Genomic DNA, 19266 nt, shown 5'->3' with positions numbered 1-19266 from the left:
GAGAATTGGATTTAATTGAGCAATTCCGAGACTTGAGTTTAGTATGTGAAAGTACTTCTAATAGTGTTAAGTTGGGGATGCTAAAGTTGACAAAAAGTATCCTTGAGGAAATTAGAAAAGGGCAGAAATATGACGTTGGCTTGGTAGATAAGTTGACATTGATTAACCAAGGTCAAGGAGGTGAATTCTGAATTAACGAGAATGGCGTTATGAGGTTTGGAGACCGAGTGTGTGTACCCGGTGTTGCTGAGATCAGAAAGAGTATTCTAGAAGAAGGACACCGAAGTGGATTGAGTATTCATCATGGTGCTACCGAGATGTATCATGATTTGAAGAAGTTGTTTTGGTGGCCTGGAATGAAGAAGGAAATTGCCGAGTTTGTTTATGCTTGCTTAATTTGTCAAAAGTCGAAAATTGAGCATCAGAAACCGTCTGGATTGATGGAACCATTGTTTGTTCCAGATTGGAAGTGGGATGGAATTTTTATGGACTTTGTATCTTGTTTACCCATAACGATCAAGAATTGTGATTCTATCTAGGTTATTGTGGACCGGTTGACGAAATCTGCTCACTTTATACCAATAAGGATGGATTATCCGATGGAAAAGTTTGTTGGAAACAAGTTAGTAGAAAGGAAAGGATTGTTTTCTTGTTCTACTTGGTTGGTTGTTCTTGCTGTCCAGGATTGTTGGAAGCAAGAAAGTCATTAAGGGAGGATTGTTCTCTTAATGTACTTAGTGAAAATCCAAGAGGATTGTTCTTGGTGGTTTTGTTAGAAGATTGTAGGAGGAGTCTTGGTATAGGCTTGTACAAAGATCTAACAATAGTGAAATCTCTTTCGTGTTGAAAGGGGACTGGAGTACTCTCGGATTGTGAGGGGAACTAGTATACATCTTTGTGTTCTTTACTTTTCCGCATTTACCGCTTTCACAAATCAAAACCAGAAAAGAAAGAAACATAGGCATAAACTCTTTCACCAAACCAGAAAAATAAGTACAAGTATTCTAAAACCGGATAAATCTTCAAAATCCTAATTCACCCCCCTCTTAGGCGTACTTAATAAACTTACAATTGGCATCAGAGCAAGTTATAGGTAACTTGTTCCTAAAGATCCAGATGGCTTCCGCAAATGCAAAACCAGTTATCAAATATGGTGGTAGTTTCAACAAACCTCCATTATTTTGTGAAGAATACTTTGACTTCTGGAAAATTCGGATGAAGGCTCACTTAGAAGCACAAGGAGTAGAAATATGGGAAGCAGTCCAAAATGGTCCCTTTGTTCCTACAATTGTTGTCAACGGTGTTGAATCAACAAAGCTTAAAGATTCATGGAATGACGATGATAAGAAAAAGGTCATCTATGATAAAAAGGCAATCAATCTTCTTCACGGTGCATTTAGCATGGACGATTTTTTTGTATTTCGGCATGCACAACGGCAAAGGAAATATGGGATACGTTGGTGGAAACTTATGAAGGAACCACCGAAGATAAAAGATTAAGATCATAAATTTTAATTCAAGAATACGAGTCATTTAGAATGCAGCCCCAAGAATCAATCCTCGACTTGCAGAAAAGATTCGTGCACTTAACAAATCAGTTGAGAGTACTCGATAAGGTTTTTACTAATGATGAATTGAATCTTAAAATTCTTAAATCTTTGAACAGTGAATGGCAACCGAAAGTTACGGAGATATTCAAAAAGATGAATCTACCCAAAATGTCATCCTCAACATTGTTCGGAAAACTCCAAGAACATGAAATAAGGATGGGAAATATGGGAAGCACAAGGAATAGAAATATGGGAAGCAGTCCAAAATGGTCCCTTTGTTCCTACAATCGTTGTCAATGGTGTTGAATCAACAAAGCTTAAAGATTCATGGAATGACGATGATAAGAAAAAGGTCATCTATGATAAAAAGGCAATCAATCTTCCTCAAGGTGCATTTAGCCTGGACGATTTTTTTCGTATTTCGGCATGCACAACGGCAAAGGAAATATGGGATACGTTGGTGGAAACTTATGAAGGAACCACCGAAGATAAAAGATTAAGATCACAAATTTTAATTCAAGAATACGAGTCATTTAGAATGCAGCCCCAAGAATCAATCCTCGACTTGCAGAAAAGATTCGTGCACTTAACAAATCAGTTGAGAGCACTCGATAAGGTTTTTACTAATGATGAATTGAATCTTAAAATTCTTAAATCTTTGAACAGTGAATGGCAACCGAAAGTTACGGAGATATTCAAAAAGAAGAATCTACCCAAAATGTCATCCTCAACATTGTTCGGAAAACTCCAAGAACATGAAATAAAACTTTCCAAGATTGATGGTGTCAAAAACAAAAAGGACTTCAAGAATAAAAAGGCTTATGTTGCATGGGAAGACTTTGATACAAGTTCATCATCCAATTCGGATAGTGACGAAAGCACAAATCTAGTATTCATGGCATCACATCATTCCGATGATGAAGACGATGAGGTTAGTAATGAATTTTCCATTTATGATAATAATATACAAGGTGCCATAAATGAACTCTTGAATGAATGTAAAATGTTATATAGAACCATATCAACACAAGAGAAACAAATCAAGTCTCTTGAAGAGAAAATTGATACTATGCAAAAAGATTTCGAAGTTGAAAAGAAACAATATGTTGATAAAGAAAAACAAAAGTCTACATGTAATAATTGTGAATCACTTTCCTTTCAAATTGTCCAATTAAAGAGAGTCCTTGAAAGATATGAAAAAGGACAAATTGGTTTAGAGGGTGTTCTTAGGAAACAAAGATATTCCAATGATAAAAGTGGGCTAGGTTATTCAAAGTTCTCAAAATCAAGTACTAACAAAACCATTTTTGTTAAAGCTAGTGACCAAACATCCCAAGATAAAGTTAACAAGCCTAAAGTGATTCATCACCATCCTAAGAAAAGATTTCCTAAAAGGAAACCTTATGTTCCTAGATATAGAAGTAATTTTGTTCCTACATGTTTTTATTGTGGTATTGTTGGCCATACACCTAATGCTTGCTATGTTAGAAACTTTATTGTGGCAAGTGGTCATTATGTGTGGGTTAAGAAATGAACTAACTATGATGGACCCAAAGCACATTGGGTACCAAATCAAACTTAATTTGTTTTGTAGGTTTTCTTGAGGACCACTTAAAATCTATGGTGTGTTTGATAAAGTGGTGGTTCTAAGCTTTTGATGGGAGATATAAACTAACTTTCAAATCTAGTTATAAAGTCCAAGGGTGATTTCACATATGGAGAATACCTTAAGAGAAGAATTATTGGCATTGTCAACGTTGGAGTACTAACTTTCATATCCATTGAGGATGTACTTTATGTTGAAGGACTAAAGCAAAATCTTCTAAAGCAAAAGCCAACTTTGTGACAAAGGCTTCAAAATCATTTTCACAAAAGATGAATGTTTTGATGAAGTCACTCATGAGGTAAAACTCATAGGTAAAGAAGTAATTTTTGTTCATATTTTATAATAATTTATCTTTTTCCCATCCTTTTTGATAATGACAAAGTGGGAGAAGATATTTGTGTATATGTGTATGCTTGCTTGTCTCTAACATTTGCAGCCACAAAGAAGTAAAATTCTCTATAAATCAAGGGAGAGCTTTGATCAAGGGGGAGTTATCAAATTTAGGGGGAGCATTCACATAAGAACATTGCACTTCATATTTCAAAGGTTGTCATCATCAAAAAGGGGGAGAATGTGAAGGCAAGCTTCTACAACACTATGTTTTGATGAAGACAACTATCATGAGTATACATCAATAAAGGATGAGCAAAAAGATCAAATTACAAATGGATCAAGATTGCAAATTTCATGGAGATTAGCTTTGACTAATTGATCTTCATGTCATAATGGTTGTAGCAACCTGCCCTAAAATTAAAGGTTTTAGAGTCGCCACCTATTCTGAAGGGCGAATAGGAAACCCTACGCAGATATGAGATTCAGGGTAAGTTATTATAATCAGGTTGAGGGAAGGTGTTAGGCACCCTCAACCCTTTCCTAAAGGCTAACATTTAAAGATAAAGGTTTATGGCAAAAAACGAAAAGGGTAAATAACACAATTTAAAGGTGAATTGAGATTTTTAGGGGGGAGACTCGCCTTGTTACCAAGTGCCTACGTACCTCCTTATGGAGGATCAGAGTCGACGTAGTTCGGGCACAGGGTTGTACGCCTTAGGATTGAATTTTGTGGTTTGAAATTGTTTAAAGGCTTTTTGAATGGCCTATTCGCAGTTTTGAGTTTGATTTGAAAGATGAAAGTGTTTTGAGGTTGGCGTACAACCCTGATTTGATTTGGCACCGTTAGATGCGGTGACCAATGGGTTTGGTCAGCATAGCTAACGGATTAAGGGCATTGCTGATTGCTCAGATCGATAGATTGATCATCGCGGGCAGCAAATTAAAATGTATTTTAATTCGTATATTTTTATCTCTCGTCTAAAGCGACTGATAGCTTCAGTCGGGTCGAGGAGAGAATTAATTTAGAATTTATTAAATTAATTAAATTAATCAGAACGATTTATTTCTCGTCTAATACGACTGATGGATTCAGTCGGTTCGAGGAGAAATTAAGTTATTAATAAAAACAATTAAACAAATTTTAGAAATTCGATTAATTAGTTATCAAATAATTAACAAAATTTAGAAATTTAATTAGTTATAAAAAAAACAATTAACAAACTTTAATTAATTAGTTGTAAAGGAAACAATTAACAAATTTTTAGAAAATAATTAAAGTTATTTTTGAAGGCAGGGGTGTACTTTTATTGAAGGTAGTAATTGAAGGGGTGTTAGTAGTTACTGGACCGGCCCACTAAGGTTTTGGATTCGTTTGGCTTGCGTGTGATGGTGCGTACACGTTATGGTGTGCGCTAGACGATCTTGATCGTTTAGTTTTGATCCAAGGGGCAGCATGTGTTTGGTCAAAGAGAGTGCATAGTTAGGAAGCAACATGGAATCATGTTCCATGACGCTGCCAAGTGGCCATGATAGGCCAAATGGCGCAGATCCGACGGCCAGGGATAGGGGTAAGGTAATGGCTTCACATGAAGCCCTTTCATTTTTCGGTTCTCTTTCTCTCTCTTCCCTCTTCTCTCTCTCTGAACTCTCTCGTTTTCTCATCCTTCCTTGAATCAAAGCCCAGAAAACCAATTCCGGCCACCGTGAGCCACCCCTATTCCGCCTTAGACCACCACCAAAATCCAGGTTTCCGGTCGGAACCTTCAAACCTTCATCATATCGACCCAAAAACCCCCAAAATTAAGAACCCTAAACCCCCAATCTAACCCAGATCTAACCCAAAATTAAACACAAAACATGCACTCAATCAATAACCTAAAGCTAAGTGTTTACGGTGGTTACCTTAAGTCTTGTATTCTGGACGTGTTAGCTCCCTCCTCTGATCCGTTCTCCTTCTTTCTCTGTGATTGCAGGTACAAGATGAAGGTTTGAAGATCCAAGCGGCGGCGCAAAAGTTCTTCCTCCAACAATTTTTTTCCGACCCCTTCTTCTGATAATTTTCTTTTATTTTATAGTTAGGTTTAGTGATTAGTTTTAGGAAAGATTTGATTCAATTGTTGTTAGGTTTGTAATGATTCCGATCAGATTTGATTGTAATTTGATATCATAATATATTTTATTCGATTTTCGTTTTGTTAAGATCTGATTTACTTTGCGTTTTGATTTCATTGAAGACTTGATTATGTTTGCGTTTGATTCAAGCATGGGCCTGGGCAAGAACGAATTAGGGTTTGCTTGGTTGAAGGGAGCGGCCGCCGCCGGTGACGCTAGGGTTTTGCATGGAGGAAGTGGGGGACGATGAATAGGACTGGGTCGGTTTGACCCGGTCCAATCCCCATGATCCGTATGCGGCCCAGCGTGTTAGGCCCAGTCACCAGTGCTTTGTGACCCAAAAAAAATGATAAAAATGCCAGCAACAAAAAAACTACTAACTTCACTTAATTCACTTAATTAAATTGATCAATTAATCAATAAAAAACTAATTAACTGATAATAACCAAATGAACATGTTAGTTAATAATATAATTCTGATAACCAACTATATTTATACTAATAATAAAACTTGATTAATCTTTAATAACCCAGTGTTAATTATTAAAACTAATATTTGGGGATTAATAATATTAATAAGTTTATGATTAATAATAATATATGTGGTTAAATTGTGATAAGCAAAATGGGCCTATTGGGCCCCAAGATGTCCTAAAACACACCCCTCTATTTTCTTTTTCCTAAGAAGCAAAAAGAAAGACCAAGTGCCAATTGGATTTAGAGAGATTTTTGCTATTTACACCCTTTTTGTTTTAAACCAATTTATGAAGGAGTTTTATAGGAGAGCGAGTTTAATAATAGATATATCAAACCCTATGGCTCCTAATTTTTAACGTCCTTAATAAATTGAAATGAGAATCATATCGGGTAAATTTTGGGGTATGACAGGTACAAGCTAATTCTTTTTACATTGATATTCCTTAGTGCTCAAAAATCATATAAACTTTCATACATATGCATGCCCAAACTTATATATGCATGGCATAAGTTTCCAACCTTGAAAAACATGCATTTTCACCTTTTATGCTGAGGTAACCGATTACCCTGGTTTCAGTAACCGGTTACTGAAACTTTTCCCACTGGTTTTTGTATGGGCAACCGATTACCCTGCTTTTGGTAACCGATTACTTGTTGAACCATTGCCTTGTTTCACTTTGCTTCATGTTCAAACGTGAATATCTTTTCAAACCTTAAACATTGCATTGTTTGATCATTTTATACTCTTTCTAAAAGGTGTAAATACCTATATAAATACCATAAACTTCAGATTTAAATCTCACCTCTTTCATTACAATTTACCATCTCTTTAATCATATATTTTCATACAAGTGTTTCATACTTGAACTTTCATTGAAACTTTTTCTACACATTGTTAGACAAGTTTCTCATTCCTACATAAACACTTGATCACTATTATATCATTGTAAATTGTCTTGCTTGAAAGAGAAGATCAATCTTATAGATTGATATATGTTCATCAACTTTATTACTCAAATATTTTTCAGATTTGGTTTGTAAATTCTTGTTGTCCGGGATTGTTGAAAACAAGTTAGTAGAAAGGAAAGGATTGTTTTCTTGTTCTACTTGGTTGGTTATTCTTGTTGTCCAGGATTGTTGGAAGCAAGAAAGTCATTAAGGGAGGATTGTCTTCTTAATGTACTTAGTGAAAATCCAAGAGGATTGTTCTTGGTGGTTTTGTTAGAAGATTGTAGGAGGAGTCTTGGTATAGGCTTGTACAAAGATCTAACAATAGTGAAATCTCTTTCGTGTTGAAAGGGGACTGGAGTACTCTCGGATTGTGAGGGGAACCAGTATACATCTTTGTGTTCTTTACTTTTCCGCATTTACCGCTTTCACAAATCAAAACCAGAAAAGAAAGAAACATTGGCATAAACTCTTTCACCAAACCAAAAAAATAAGTACAAGTATTCTAAAACCGGATAAATCTTCAAAATCCTAATTCACCCCCCTCTTAGGCGTACTCAATAAACTTACAAAAGTTGGCTCAGTTGTATGTTGAGAAGATAGTGAGTTTTCATGGTGTTCTGGCTAGTATTGTGTCGGATAGAGACCCGAGGTTTACTTCTAAGTTCTGGACAGGATTGCAAGAAGCCTTAGGTACTAAGTTGAGGTTGAGTTCTGCTTATCATCCGCAGATAGATGGTCAGACGGAGAGAACGATTCAGTCGTTAGAGGATTTGTTGCGATCTTGTGTATTGGAAAAAGGTGGTGCTTGGGATAGTTATTTACCCTTGGTTGAGTTTACCTACAACAATAGTTATCATTCGAGTATTGGTATGGCTCCGTTTGAAGCATTGTATGGTAGGAGATGTAGAACACCGTTGTGTTGGTATGAATCGGGAGAAAGTGGAGTGGTTGGACCGGAGATTGTGCAACAAACTACGGAAAAGATCAAGATGATTCAGGAGAAGATGAGAGCTTCTCAGAGTCGTCAGAAAAGTTACCACGAAAAAAAAAAGGAAGGATATTGAATTTAAGGAAGGAGATTATGTATTCATGCGAGTTACTCCGATGACTGGCGTTGGGAAAGCCTTGAAGTCGAAAAAGTTAACTCCGCGTTTCATTGGTCCATTTCAGATTACTAAGAAGATTGGGAAGGTTGCTTATCAGATTGCCTTACCACCGACACTCGCTAATTTGCATGATGTATTCCATGTATCCCAGTTGAGGAAATACATTGCAGATCCGTCTCATGAGATTCAAGTAGATGATATACAGGTGTGAGATAATCTGACTGTAGAGACATTACCTATGAAGATTGAGGATCGTAAAGTGAAGCAGTTGCAAGGTAAAGAGATAGAAACGGTGAAAGTGGTTTGGGGAGGACCAGCCGGTGGAAATGTTACATGGGAGTTAGAGATCCAGATGAAGGACTCTTACCCGGAACTTTTCATCTAAGGTATATTTTTGAGGACGAAAACTCTTCTAGTGGGGAGAGTTGTAACACCCTTATTTTTAAATTATTAGATAAATTGAATTTTGGTTAATTATTTAATTAAAATTTAGTTTATGAATATTTTTTAAAATAATGGAGTAAATAAATAAGAAGAGAATATTGGACTTTTGGGAGTGTGAGGTGTAATTAGTGGGTCTATGGAGTAAAAAGCTCTACACTTAGTCCTAATTATATTATTGCTTTATTATTGAGAAAAATAGAAAAGAAGGGAGCAAGAGAAGATTTGGGAGAAAAAGGTTTTATCGTAGAAGTGAGAAGAGAAGAGGAAGGAGGAAAAATCCCAAGGTTCAAGGATCAATTCAAGAACATCCATCGAGGTGGAATCGTAGCGTCTGTCGCAGACCTGCGAATTTGTGAAATTGCAGGTCCGCTAAGCGGAGGGGGTCCGCTAAGCGGAGGACCCGACCTGGTTAGCTTCTGTCTAACATCGCTAGTGGTCCGCTGAGCGAACCTTGCTGTGCGGAAATTTTTCTAAACTTTAAAATATCATATCTTTTGATCCGTGTATCCTTTCTTAGTGCCGTTTTGGGCGTTGTAAAAGTAATTAAATGTTTTACATGAATGATGAATATGAGCAATGTCCGACTTTATTTCTTTAAAACTCGATTTAATTACTTGATGAGAATTGAACATTGTGTGGATATGAAATGTGTGTGATAATGTAATTGATGTGGTGATGAATTGGCTGTGATTATTATTATGATTGTGATGAATGCATGGCTATTTGAATGATGTTGAAAACATGTACATACTTATTAGGTGATGTGGTGTTGAGATGAGTTATTCATCGTGATCGGTGATGTTTTTAAGTATGTTATGTGTGTTCATTCATTCATATGCATTCGATGATGGATCCCGGTGATGTTTGGATTGATGGTGGACATAATTCCCATTGTGCGCTCCTGCACTCGGTATTTTCCGCTTCGCGACAACACTTCAAAAACATGGCAACTTACAGCGGTTATTTTGGAAAGTTACGATTGTTCGAACCACCACAATAGTTGGATTGCAACGGTCTTTATTCGGCCACAGAAGCGTGTCAGCATGATCTGTGACAATTTGGAAAACCACCACTTCAACTGTCGTTACTATTTACGACAGTTAGTGAAGTTTTTTAGATAGTTATTTGCGACAGTTTTAAACCACCGTGAGTTTTATTTTGTGTTTCGTTTTTAATGTTGATTGCGACAACTTAAGTTAATTTACGAAGGTTTATAACTCCCACTAAATTAATTAATTTTAAAAATAAATCAACAAAAATTCACACCTTTTATCATAATACCAATAACCTTATTTTGTCATTCTTTATTACAAACATTAGTTTTTGACATAGAGTATAATTGAATGAAAAAAAATCACCCTAACAACTTATTTATAAGCTTAGAGCAGTTAAAGAGCAAACTTAACAACCAAAATCAGACAAATTATATATACAAAATAAATTTGTATGCCCTGTAAATTGGATCTTTCTTTATTTGAATCAACATATTGTTCCGCTGCAGTAGGTGCGCATATTGGTTTTGCTCAATTGCAATACTTGAATAGGTTTCTATGTCTTCCTCATTATGTTCCATTATCTAGTATACTTGTTGTAAACTCTGCTCCTTACACAAGTTGATAGTATGCTCCTTAGAACGGCCAAAAATACAAATTATAGTATACCTGAACTATAATTTGTAGTCTATTGAAAAGTACCTTCTCATTACCATGTTGACAAAAAGTTTCATTTTTGAACTATCTCCAAGCTCACTGAGAAAGAAAGATTTCTTCCTGAGAACATGAAATGCTAAATGCTGGAAATGTTTCCTCATATAATTATTGAAAGGTAATTTAGTATTTTAATATGTTTCCTATGTGGCCCTAATTTTTTCTGTGTATAAATAGACTAGTAGTAGTTGTCGTTTAAACCTAATCATTTTTCCTTACACTTTTGTAGCCGTCATTGTAGAGTAGTAATATTATTCCTTTTGCTTTCTTAAATCTTGTGCACTAACAATTGGTATCTAGAACTCCGGTTCATATCCACGAGAAACACAGGAAACACGAATGAAACGGTGAGGCGTTGTGTGATTGATTTTGGTTCTTGTATTCGTGTTGCATCTTAAACAAAATTGGAACAGAATCACATTTTCAGATTCTGCGAGATTGGGAAACACTGTGTTTGGTGAGATCTGAGTGACTTGCACAAGTTTAAAATGAGTGGAAGTAATTTGAATAAAATACTTATGGTGCTTGGAAAGAACTAAAATAGGTGGATGATTCAAATGCCTGTGTTGTTCGGTGCTAAAGATGTTCTTGAGCTTGTTACCGAAGGTTATGTTCCGGTTGCAGCGGATGCGACAGAGGAACAAAGAGAAACTCAGAGAGAAAGAAGAAAGAAAGATCATAAGGCGCTGTTCTTCATCCATCAGTTTGTGGATTTGAATATGTTTGAGAAAATCGTTGATTCGACGACGACGAAGGAGGCGTGGGACACACTAGTCAGATGTTAGGGTGGTGACACATTAGTGAAGAAGGTGAAGCTTTATTACATGAAAAAGCAGTGTGAGAATCTCAAGATGAAGAACAATGAGCAGGTATATGAGTACATCTCCAGAATGATCCTGATCACTAATTAGATGAAAGCATGTGGGGAAACCCTTTCTGAACAAGTAATCATAGAGAAGGTATTGAGGTCTCTTATTCCCCGGTTTGATTATATTGTTGTAGAAAAGTTGAACATTTGAAATATATGGACACCGTGATAATAGAAGAGCTGCAAAGCAGTCTAGAGGCGCAAGAGTTCCGTCTGACAAAAGGAACTTATGAGAGAGAAGTTAAGCAGGCTCTAAAAGCTTCTTTTGTCAAGAAGGACCAGAAGCATTCTTGGTCAGAAGCCAAGAATAGACGTGGTGATAGATTCCAGAAGTAAGAAGCCTCTACTTCTGATGAGAAGAAACATCAGAAGGGAAAGGAGAAGTTTGACAAGAAGAAAGTTCAATATTACTGTTGTAAGCAATTTGGCCATTTTGCTAAAGATTGTTGGTCAAATAAGAGAAGGAAATCAGAAGAAGCAAACATAGCCAGAAGAGATTCTGATAATGAACCTGTGCTACTGATTGCTTTTGAGTCTGATGGAAAGTGTTTGGCAGATTGGTGGTATATGGACACTAGTTGTTCAAGTCATTTGACTGGAAACAAACAATGGCTGATAGATTTTAACTCGAGAAGGAGGATAAAGATCAGATGTGTTGATGATAAGTATCTTAATGCATAAGGTATGGGAAATGTCAAAATTAAAGTGAAGAATGAGAAGACTATTCCGGTCAAGGATGTTTGGTATATTCCTGGAATTAAGAGCAATCTGATGAGTGTAGGTCAGCTCATTGAGAAAGGTTTCTTAGTTTTCATGAATGAAAATCTCTTGAAGTTGTATGATTTCAATCAGAAGCTAATTATGGAATCTGAATAGTGAAGCAATAGAACATTCAAGTTGAATCTGAAGACAGCTGAAACAGAATGTCTTAGTATAAAAGACGCTAAAGGTGATAGTAAGTTATAGCACAAGAGGTTAGGGCGTCTTAACTACAAAAGCCTAGGGCATCTGAGTTCTAAGAAGCTCGTGTGTAACATTCCGAAGATTGTGAATCCTGAGAAGTCATATGAGGTATGCATGAAAAGCAAGCAACCCAGATTGCCATTTGGGTTAGAAGTAGCCCCAAGAGCAAAACATGCTTTGGGAGTAGTGCATTTTGACGTGTGTGGACCATTTTTAGAATATTCACCTAGAGGAAATAGATATTTTGTGTATTTTGTGGATGAGTTCACAAGAATGACGTGGGTGACACTCATTAAGTTTAAACTTGAGATGTTTACTGTTTTCAAGAAGTTTAAAGGGAAGGCTAAGAAACAGAGTGATCAGAAGCTGAAAATTCTTAGAACGGATGGTGGAGGTGAGTATAACTCTACAGAGTTCCAGAAGTTATGTGATAAGAATGGAATTGAGCATGAGGTTACTGCTCCTTGTAACCCTCAACACAATGGTCTTGCTGAAAGAAGAAATCATACTTTTCTTGATATGACGAGAAGCATGCTGAAGGAGAAGAAGCTTCTTAACATCTTGTGGGGAGAAGTTGTAGCAACTTCAGCGTATGTGTTCAACATGTGTCCAATGAAGAAGATGAAGAAAACTGTTCCTTTAGATAAGTGGATTGGAGATAAGCAAAGTGTTATCTATTTAAAGGTGTTTGGTTCTGTATGTTACAAACACGTTCCAAAACCTAGAAGACAAAATTTGGATGATAGAAGTAAAGTAATGATTCTGGTTGGGTATTACAGTATAGGTGCTTAGAAGCTTTATTGTCCAGAAATCAATAAAGTTGAAGTCAACAGAAACATCATTGTAAAAGAGTCAGAATAATGGGATTGGAGAAAGACTCAATTCATTTTTGAAGATAACTCAGAACTTAAAGGTCCTGAAGAATAGTCATAGTCAAAATATGATTCTGAAGACTCTGAAGATGAGGCAGGTGGTGAATCTGATTCTAATCCAGATTCTGAATCTAGTGGTAATCATGACTCTAAAGGTGGACCCTCTAAAGGAGGGACTTATGAAGGTAGTCCAACCTCTGACGCCGATCATGACTCTGAATTTGGAACGTCATTGTAAAAAATTATCGTCGGCCAAATCCACTAGAGGCACCCCTTTTGAATTTTCTCTACTTTTTTCTATTTCAATTTTGTTCAACTTGTTGTAGTCTTGCATCCTTTCAATGAATCGGTAAGGCCAGGTCTCATACGAGATTGTGAAATAAGGCATCCCGGTTTCAAATATACTTGAACAAAATGGCGTAGATTTAAAACCCACCCAACACATATGATACGATCATTGGGATTTGGTGTTGGAGTAGTGCATAGAGGGAAAAACGTCTGCGAGAAACTGTATCTCGTAAGATTAATACATATCCTCTCATACTCACTTGCTAATAGATGACCCATATCAGGGAAACACATCCACTTATCCTCCGGTGCATATCCATTAATGTTTGGTACAAGAGCGTTATATATTTCTTCAACTTTCTCTTTACTCCCGAACACATGTGTGTATAAATCTTTGTTATCCCTCAACTCTTTGATTAGGGGCTGCCGAACAATAATGTAATCCTCTTCCCTTTTATCGAGAAAACCAGAAACACCTCGAAAACCAAAGTTACCGTGATACTACGATCAAATGATGTCTGTATCTCACTATGCTGGTTTAGTATCATCTAGTTCACGTTATCCCAACCCGTAACCAAATCACTCTTGCTATTTCCCAGCCAATTCTTCAAACAAGCATGAGAGGACTCAACTCGGTTTGTTGTTGTATTTCCGAGATGCATAACCTCATCGGTCCAAGCACAAATAAACTTCTCCTTTTCCTGATTAGGATATTATGCTTTCAAAATATTTCACTAGATCGGGATATTTCACGCAAACACTCATAACTTATTAAACAACATCAGTGTATAGCTCTTTTGTAGATGCATTTACTATAACATTCCATGCATCCATAATTTACTCCACAATAACATCCGCCTTGACCATTTTTCCATCTTCACCTGCAATCTATTTTGCCCCACTGCGGGTTTAACCCGACTTCTCACATTTTTAGTAAATATGGTACCTACAAAGTAAGGCGTAAGAAGTAGGAAATACAATTGCAACCGAATTCATTAATGTTGTATCTCGATCGGTAACAATGACTTTCGGAATATCTTCTCGATCCTTCAACGTTGACCTACAAACCTCCAAAACACATGACAATTTTTCTGCTTTTTCGCACTCTAGAAATGCAAAACCAACATAATATGTCTTCCTAGTCGACGTAACACCAACAATTTCCAACAATGGAAGCCTGTACTTATTGGTTTTATATGTTGAATCAATTATGAACATTGTGGGAAAAGTATTGAACAATTTAATTGAGTCGGGATGAGTCAAATAAATATCTCTTATTGTAACTCCGTCATCACCTCGTCGGTGCCTACAAACATAGTTATTTTCATCTAGAAGTTTCATGAGGTGTTACATCTCGATTCAACCCTCCATAAGCGCTAATTAGGATTGATAGCGCCTATTGTAAACTTGCTTGATATTTGATGTATTCCCAGGTCTTTTGCGCTTCAACGTTGCAAGTATGTTTTTCGGCGGCACCAAGCTCAAAGTCATGTCAGAAACACATGTCTTCTCATCCGGGAGAAGCCGACATGCAATTGGATGACCGACTAACTTTGGAATTAAATCATGGTTGTGTAAACAACATATAACATTAAATCTCCATTTGTTATTTTCCAAAAGATAACCACGCAACCTAAATGGGCATTCACATTTTCTAGAACCAGTGTCGTCATGTTTCAATTTTTGGATACGACAGATATATTTCCCACTTCTTTCGCATGTCAAAGTCACAAATACATTTCTTCTAGCCGTATTATTATCAGACCCTCCAATCACAATACAAAATCCTAGTTTCATAGCCTCCGTACGAATCCAATGCAACATGTCTTCACGTAATCCAAACTCTTCTCCATTTTCAAAATGCTCATGAATATCTACCACCTTTATTACGATAGGAGATACGAGTGGTGAAACAACTTGAGATACATTAGGTTTGAAAATGTTATCAGGATGCACCATACCTAATGTAATAGAAAACATAAAGCTTATTAGTATAAACTTATTAGTTATTCTGCTGTGAAAATAAACACTGACAGAAATCAGAAATGTATCTCCAGTTTTGTTCAACTATAAATCGGAAATATACATCTGGTTTTCGCGTGATCTGTTTCCAAATTCAAAAACAGCATAATGTATGGAATCGAGGATTGAATAGAATAAACTTTACCTTAAATTCCACTTCCTTAAGTTCCTTTAGATATGATAAACCATAAAAATGAAGATTTAGAGTGAAAATGGATTGAGTATGGAAGGGGTTTTGAGAGATTTATGGAAAGATGAAGAAATGGTGTGATCAAAAGGTGACCATGGTGGTTATTATTTTAAACTAAATGTAGTTTCCATAATATCAGAAGTATACTTCGATTATATAGGAAATAACAAGGTGGCAGAAATTCCTGCTCTACTATCTGCGGTTATATTTCTGGTTCTAAACCGTGGATATATCTCTGACATAGTTTTTTACATTTTGAGGGCCTAGACCATATTTGGCCTATTTGTGACAGATGTGGTGCGGACCGGAAATATATTTCCGATTTTCAGAGGGGCAAAAACGGAATTGCAAAGGATCTTTCTTTGGACTAAGGGGTGGAAAAAGAATTTCCCATAAACAAAAACATCAATAATGTGAAGACCTACAATAGTATAACTAATGTCGTTTCTGCAGCAACTTGCATTCTTATATTTCCTAGATTCATAAACTGTTTTTGCAATGGAAATGCTCTCTTCACTCTTATGTATTCTTCCACACCACCATAAAATCTCACAAATACTTATCTATTTTAATATATAAAAATGAATTACCACCAAATTGCCTTAATTACCCTAATCACAAACAATTAAACATGGTTTTGCATACCCCTGAGCGTCATTTTACATCTAATCATGATTAGATTCCAACAGTTTATTTAATGCAAAACTTCTGTATTGGAATATGAAAAAACCTGCACTACGTTCTATACACTTAAGATAGTTTTTCATACCCCTAAACATAATTACACTACTAAACCTATTCAATTTCCTTTAACCCTAATTAATTAAAATCTCTTTATTGGAATATGTATCCCATTATAAGTGTTGTCTTTTATAACACGCTTAATTTTAGTTTTTCCAAGCGTTGGAAAGTATCCCATTATAAGTGTTGTCTTTTATAACACGCTTAATTTTAGTTTTTCCAAGCGTTGGAAACTTCAGGAATTTGAACCAAAGTCCCTTCTAATTCCTTTCCTACATCTATAAATTCATTCTCTTCCCATCTTCCTTCCTTCCCATTGTTCGTCTTCCTTCCCATCATTTTTCTGCAGCTTTTTCAATTTAATTTTTCTTCTTTCTTTTGCTGGCAGAATATGTGTTTCATTTATCTTCCCTTAATATTTGATATCATTTTCTTGATGCTTTAATTTATTCTTCTATGTTGTTCTTAACCAGATAATGAGTCGAAAATTTAACTCTGTTAAGGACATTAACGACACAAATAAAACATGGAGATTGGCCGATCGAATCGTTGGTTTATGGAGCCTTATCAGCAGCAAGGGTTTGAAGCATTTGGAGATGGTTAAAATGGACACATCGGTAATATTTATTATTATTTGAAATCGTTTCATATGAAAGTATATATTTTTGTTCTGATATGTTTTTTTTATCATCAGGGCAATAGGATACAAGTTTTGATTGGTACTGATCATACACCTAAATGGAAATAATGAATTTATGAAAATATGACTTACATAATCAACAACGGAACTGTTTTCATTCATTTTGATATTGTACACTGAAAATATAAATGTCCATCTGTTACTCCATCTTTGAATTCACTGTTTTCAATAGTTTCGTTCCTTACACTGCAAATTTAGGGTTTAGAATTTCCAATAACAGAGTTAAAATGTATGGTCTATGCATTAAAAAAATTATTTATTTAATTTCACTATTTATTTTCAATTTAACTCTTAATATATAAATAAGTTATGTTTATTTAAGAAAATAATTTCGATTCAGGATTTATTCGTATATTATATTGTTTGTTTTTAATTTTGATTTATATAATTATTCATTAATTATATATAAATTATTGAATATCATTACTTTTAAATAAATTACTTAATGTCTATAATTTGAATCAATAACCCACTATCTCTATGCATTCTAAGAAAAATAGTTATAGTTATTATTTGTTGACTGTATGCATATTAATTTATTCATTCTAAGTTATATATCACTTCTCATTGTTTCTCAGATTATTTTTTATCCATTTTTGACAATATAAGTTTGGTACTATAAAAGTTAATTCATTAAATTGGTTATTATCCTTTTTATGAAATAGTATTTATTTAAAACAATGTGATAAACTTGATGAAACAATTATATCGCATTTTATGACATAATAAAAGAAAAAAATACTTAACTTCTTGGAGTAAGAATTTGCATGATTCATTTTAATTTCAAATTAATAGATACAAAATTATCTAATTATATTTATTTATTACAAATAATAATATTCTTGGTTACATGGCATATCATAATTAATAATAATTAATATTTAGATCACAATTTATTTGAAAGAGAAAAATAGTAAATGGCTAAAAAAACCCGAAATATATTTTATTCAAAATTTACATATATTTTAGGAAATTATTTTTCGGCAATGATTCAGGAAAAATAAAATATTCAACCATATTATAGATAAATTACTTAATTCTGATTTATTTATTTTAAAAATAAATTAGATATACAAAAATTTTAAAATATATAGTGTTTCAAAAATTGGTTAAATATTACTTCTATTTTAATATATAAAAATTAACTACCACAAAAAATACTTTATTACCCTAATAAAAACAATTTTAAGAGAGGTTTTCATGCCTCTAAATGTGTAATTAAACGAATGATATTTCATTGGACGTCTCAAATTGAATTGTATTGTAGGTATTGGTTATTTTTTAACTATTTTTTATTTGTTTTAGAGTGTGTATTGTATCAATGAAAATATGTGATATTGTTTATTCTTATATTTTTTGTGTTTATTTTTATAATAAAAATGTAATTTCATGTAATTAATATATATTAATAATAATTATTATTGCAAAATTATGTAATTATGGCAATATTAATTTTCTTAATTCAAATTGATTTGAATCTTTAGAATATTTTAATATTTTCTTTAACCATCATTAATGATAGTCTTAAATAATTGATTTGAATCTTTGAAATATTTTTATATGTTTTTTCCAAAACGAATAAAATAGGTAGTATTTATTAGGCATGTATACCCTATCAATTTAAAAAAAAACAACTTTTCATTAGCTTGCAATAATTTTATAACAGTCATTTATTATTGGAATGTGTTCTATTGTAATACGTACTCATTATTAAGATCGGGCTAATTAATTCTCGATTTTATATTTCTTAAAATCCTATTCTACTTCCCCATATCTTTTCAAATAAATAAATGGGAAAATCGTTCTTATATTTTTTTTAATTTTTTTTACTATTTATATTTATTTCAAAAAAACAAATATGAGGTTTTTTATTTTTTTTATTTCTCATGAGCTGGGATGCAACGGCTCTATAGACCCCAAAGTCTCTAAAGGGGAAGACAAGCTAAACCCTAAACAAATAAATGGTGGTAACAATTTGTATGAAATATACATAGAGTATAATATACTGTGTAAGAGTGTATACCAATAAAAGAATTTGAATTTTCTACAATGTCTCCTATATAAATTTTTATGATTTATACTTGAATAAAAGATTTCATGGTGAAGCCTAAATATTTCTATAATGTTTAAATTTATTTTTTTCAAATTTTATCATTAATGATACAGATTTAATTAATTCATTTTCAGCATCTTTTCAATGCAATATTAAATAATTGTAATCATTTCATATATGTTTTCAACCTAAAAAATAGGTCATTTTTCCGAAGTGAAGAAATAGGCCACTTTAATTGTCTTTCCTTACCCTTATTTTATTGAAAATGGGTCACTTTAGTTGTC

At 34.2% G+C, this 19266-nt stretch overlaps 1 protein-coding gene across 1 annotated transcript; it reads right to left on the bottom strand.

Annotated features, from left to right (window-relative positions):
• Nucleotides 1–14656: 14656 nt before the first annotated feature.
• LOC131634745 (uncharacterized) lies at nucleotides 14657–15235 on the bottom strand. Its single transcript, XM_058905370.1, has one exon. The coding sequence runs from the start codon at nucleotides 15233–15235 to the stop codon at nucleotides 14657–14659; it is 579 nt and encodes a 192-aa protein (XP_058761353.1).
• Nucleotides 15236–19266: the final 4031 nt, after the last annotated feature.

The sequence above is a fragment of the Vicia villosa genome, unplaced genomic scaffold (assembly GCF_029867415.1).
Source record: "Vicia villosa cultivar HV-30 ecotype Madison, WI unplaced genomic scaffold, Vvil1.0 ctg.001344F_1_1, whole genome shotgun sequence".
NCBI lineage: Eukaryota > Viridiplantae > Streptophyta > Magnoliopsida > Fabales > Fabaceae > Vicia > Vicia villosa.
Note: the sequence above shows the minus strand (reverse complement) of the source record. Positions and strands in the feature narration are given on the sequence as shown.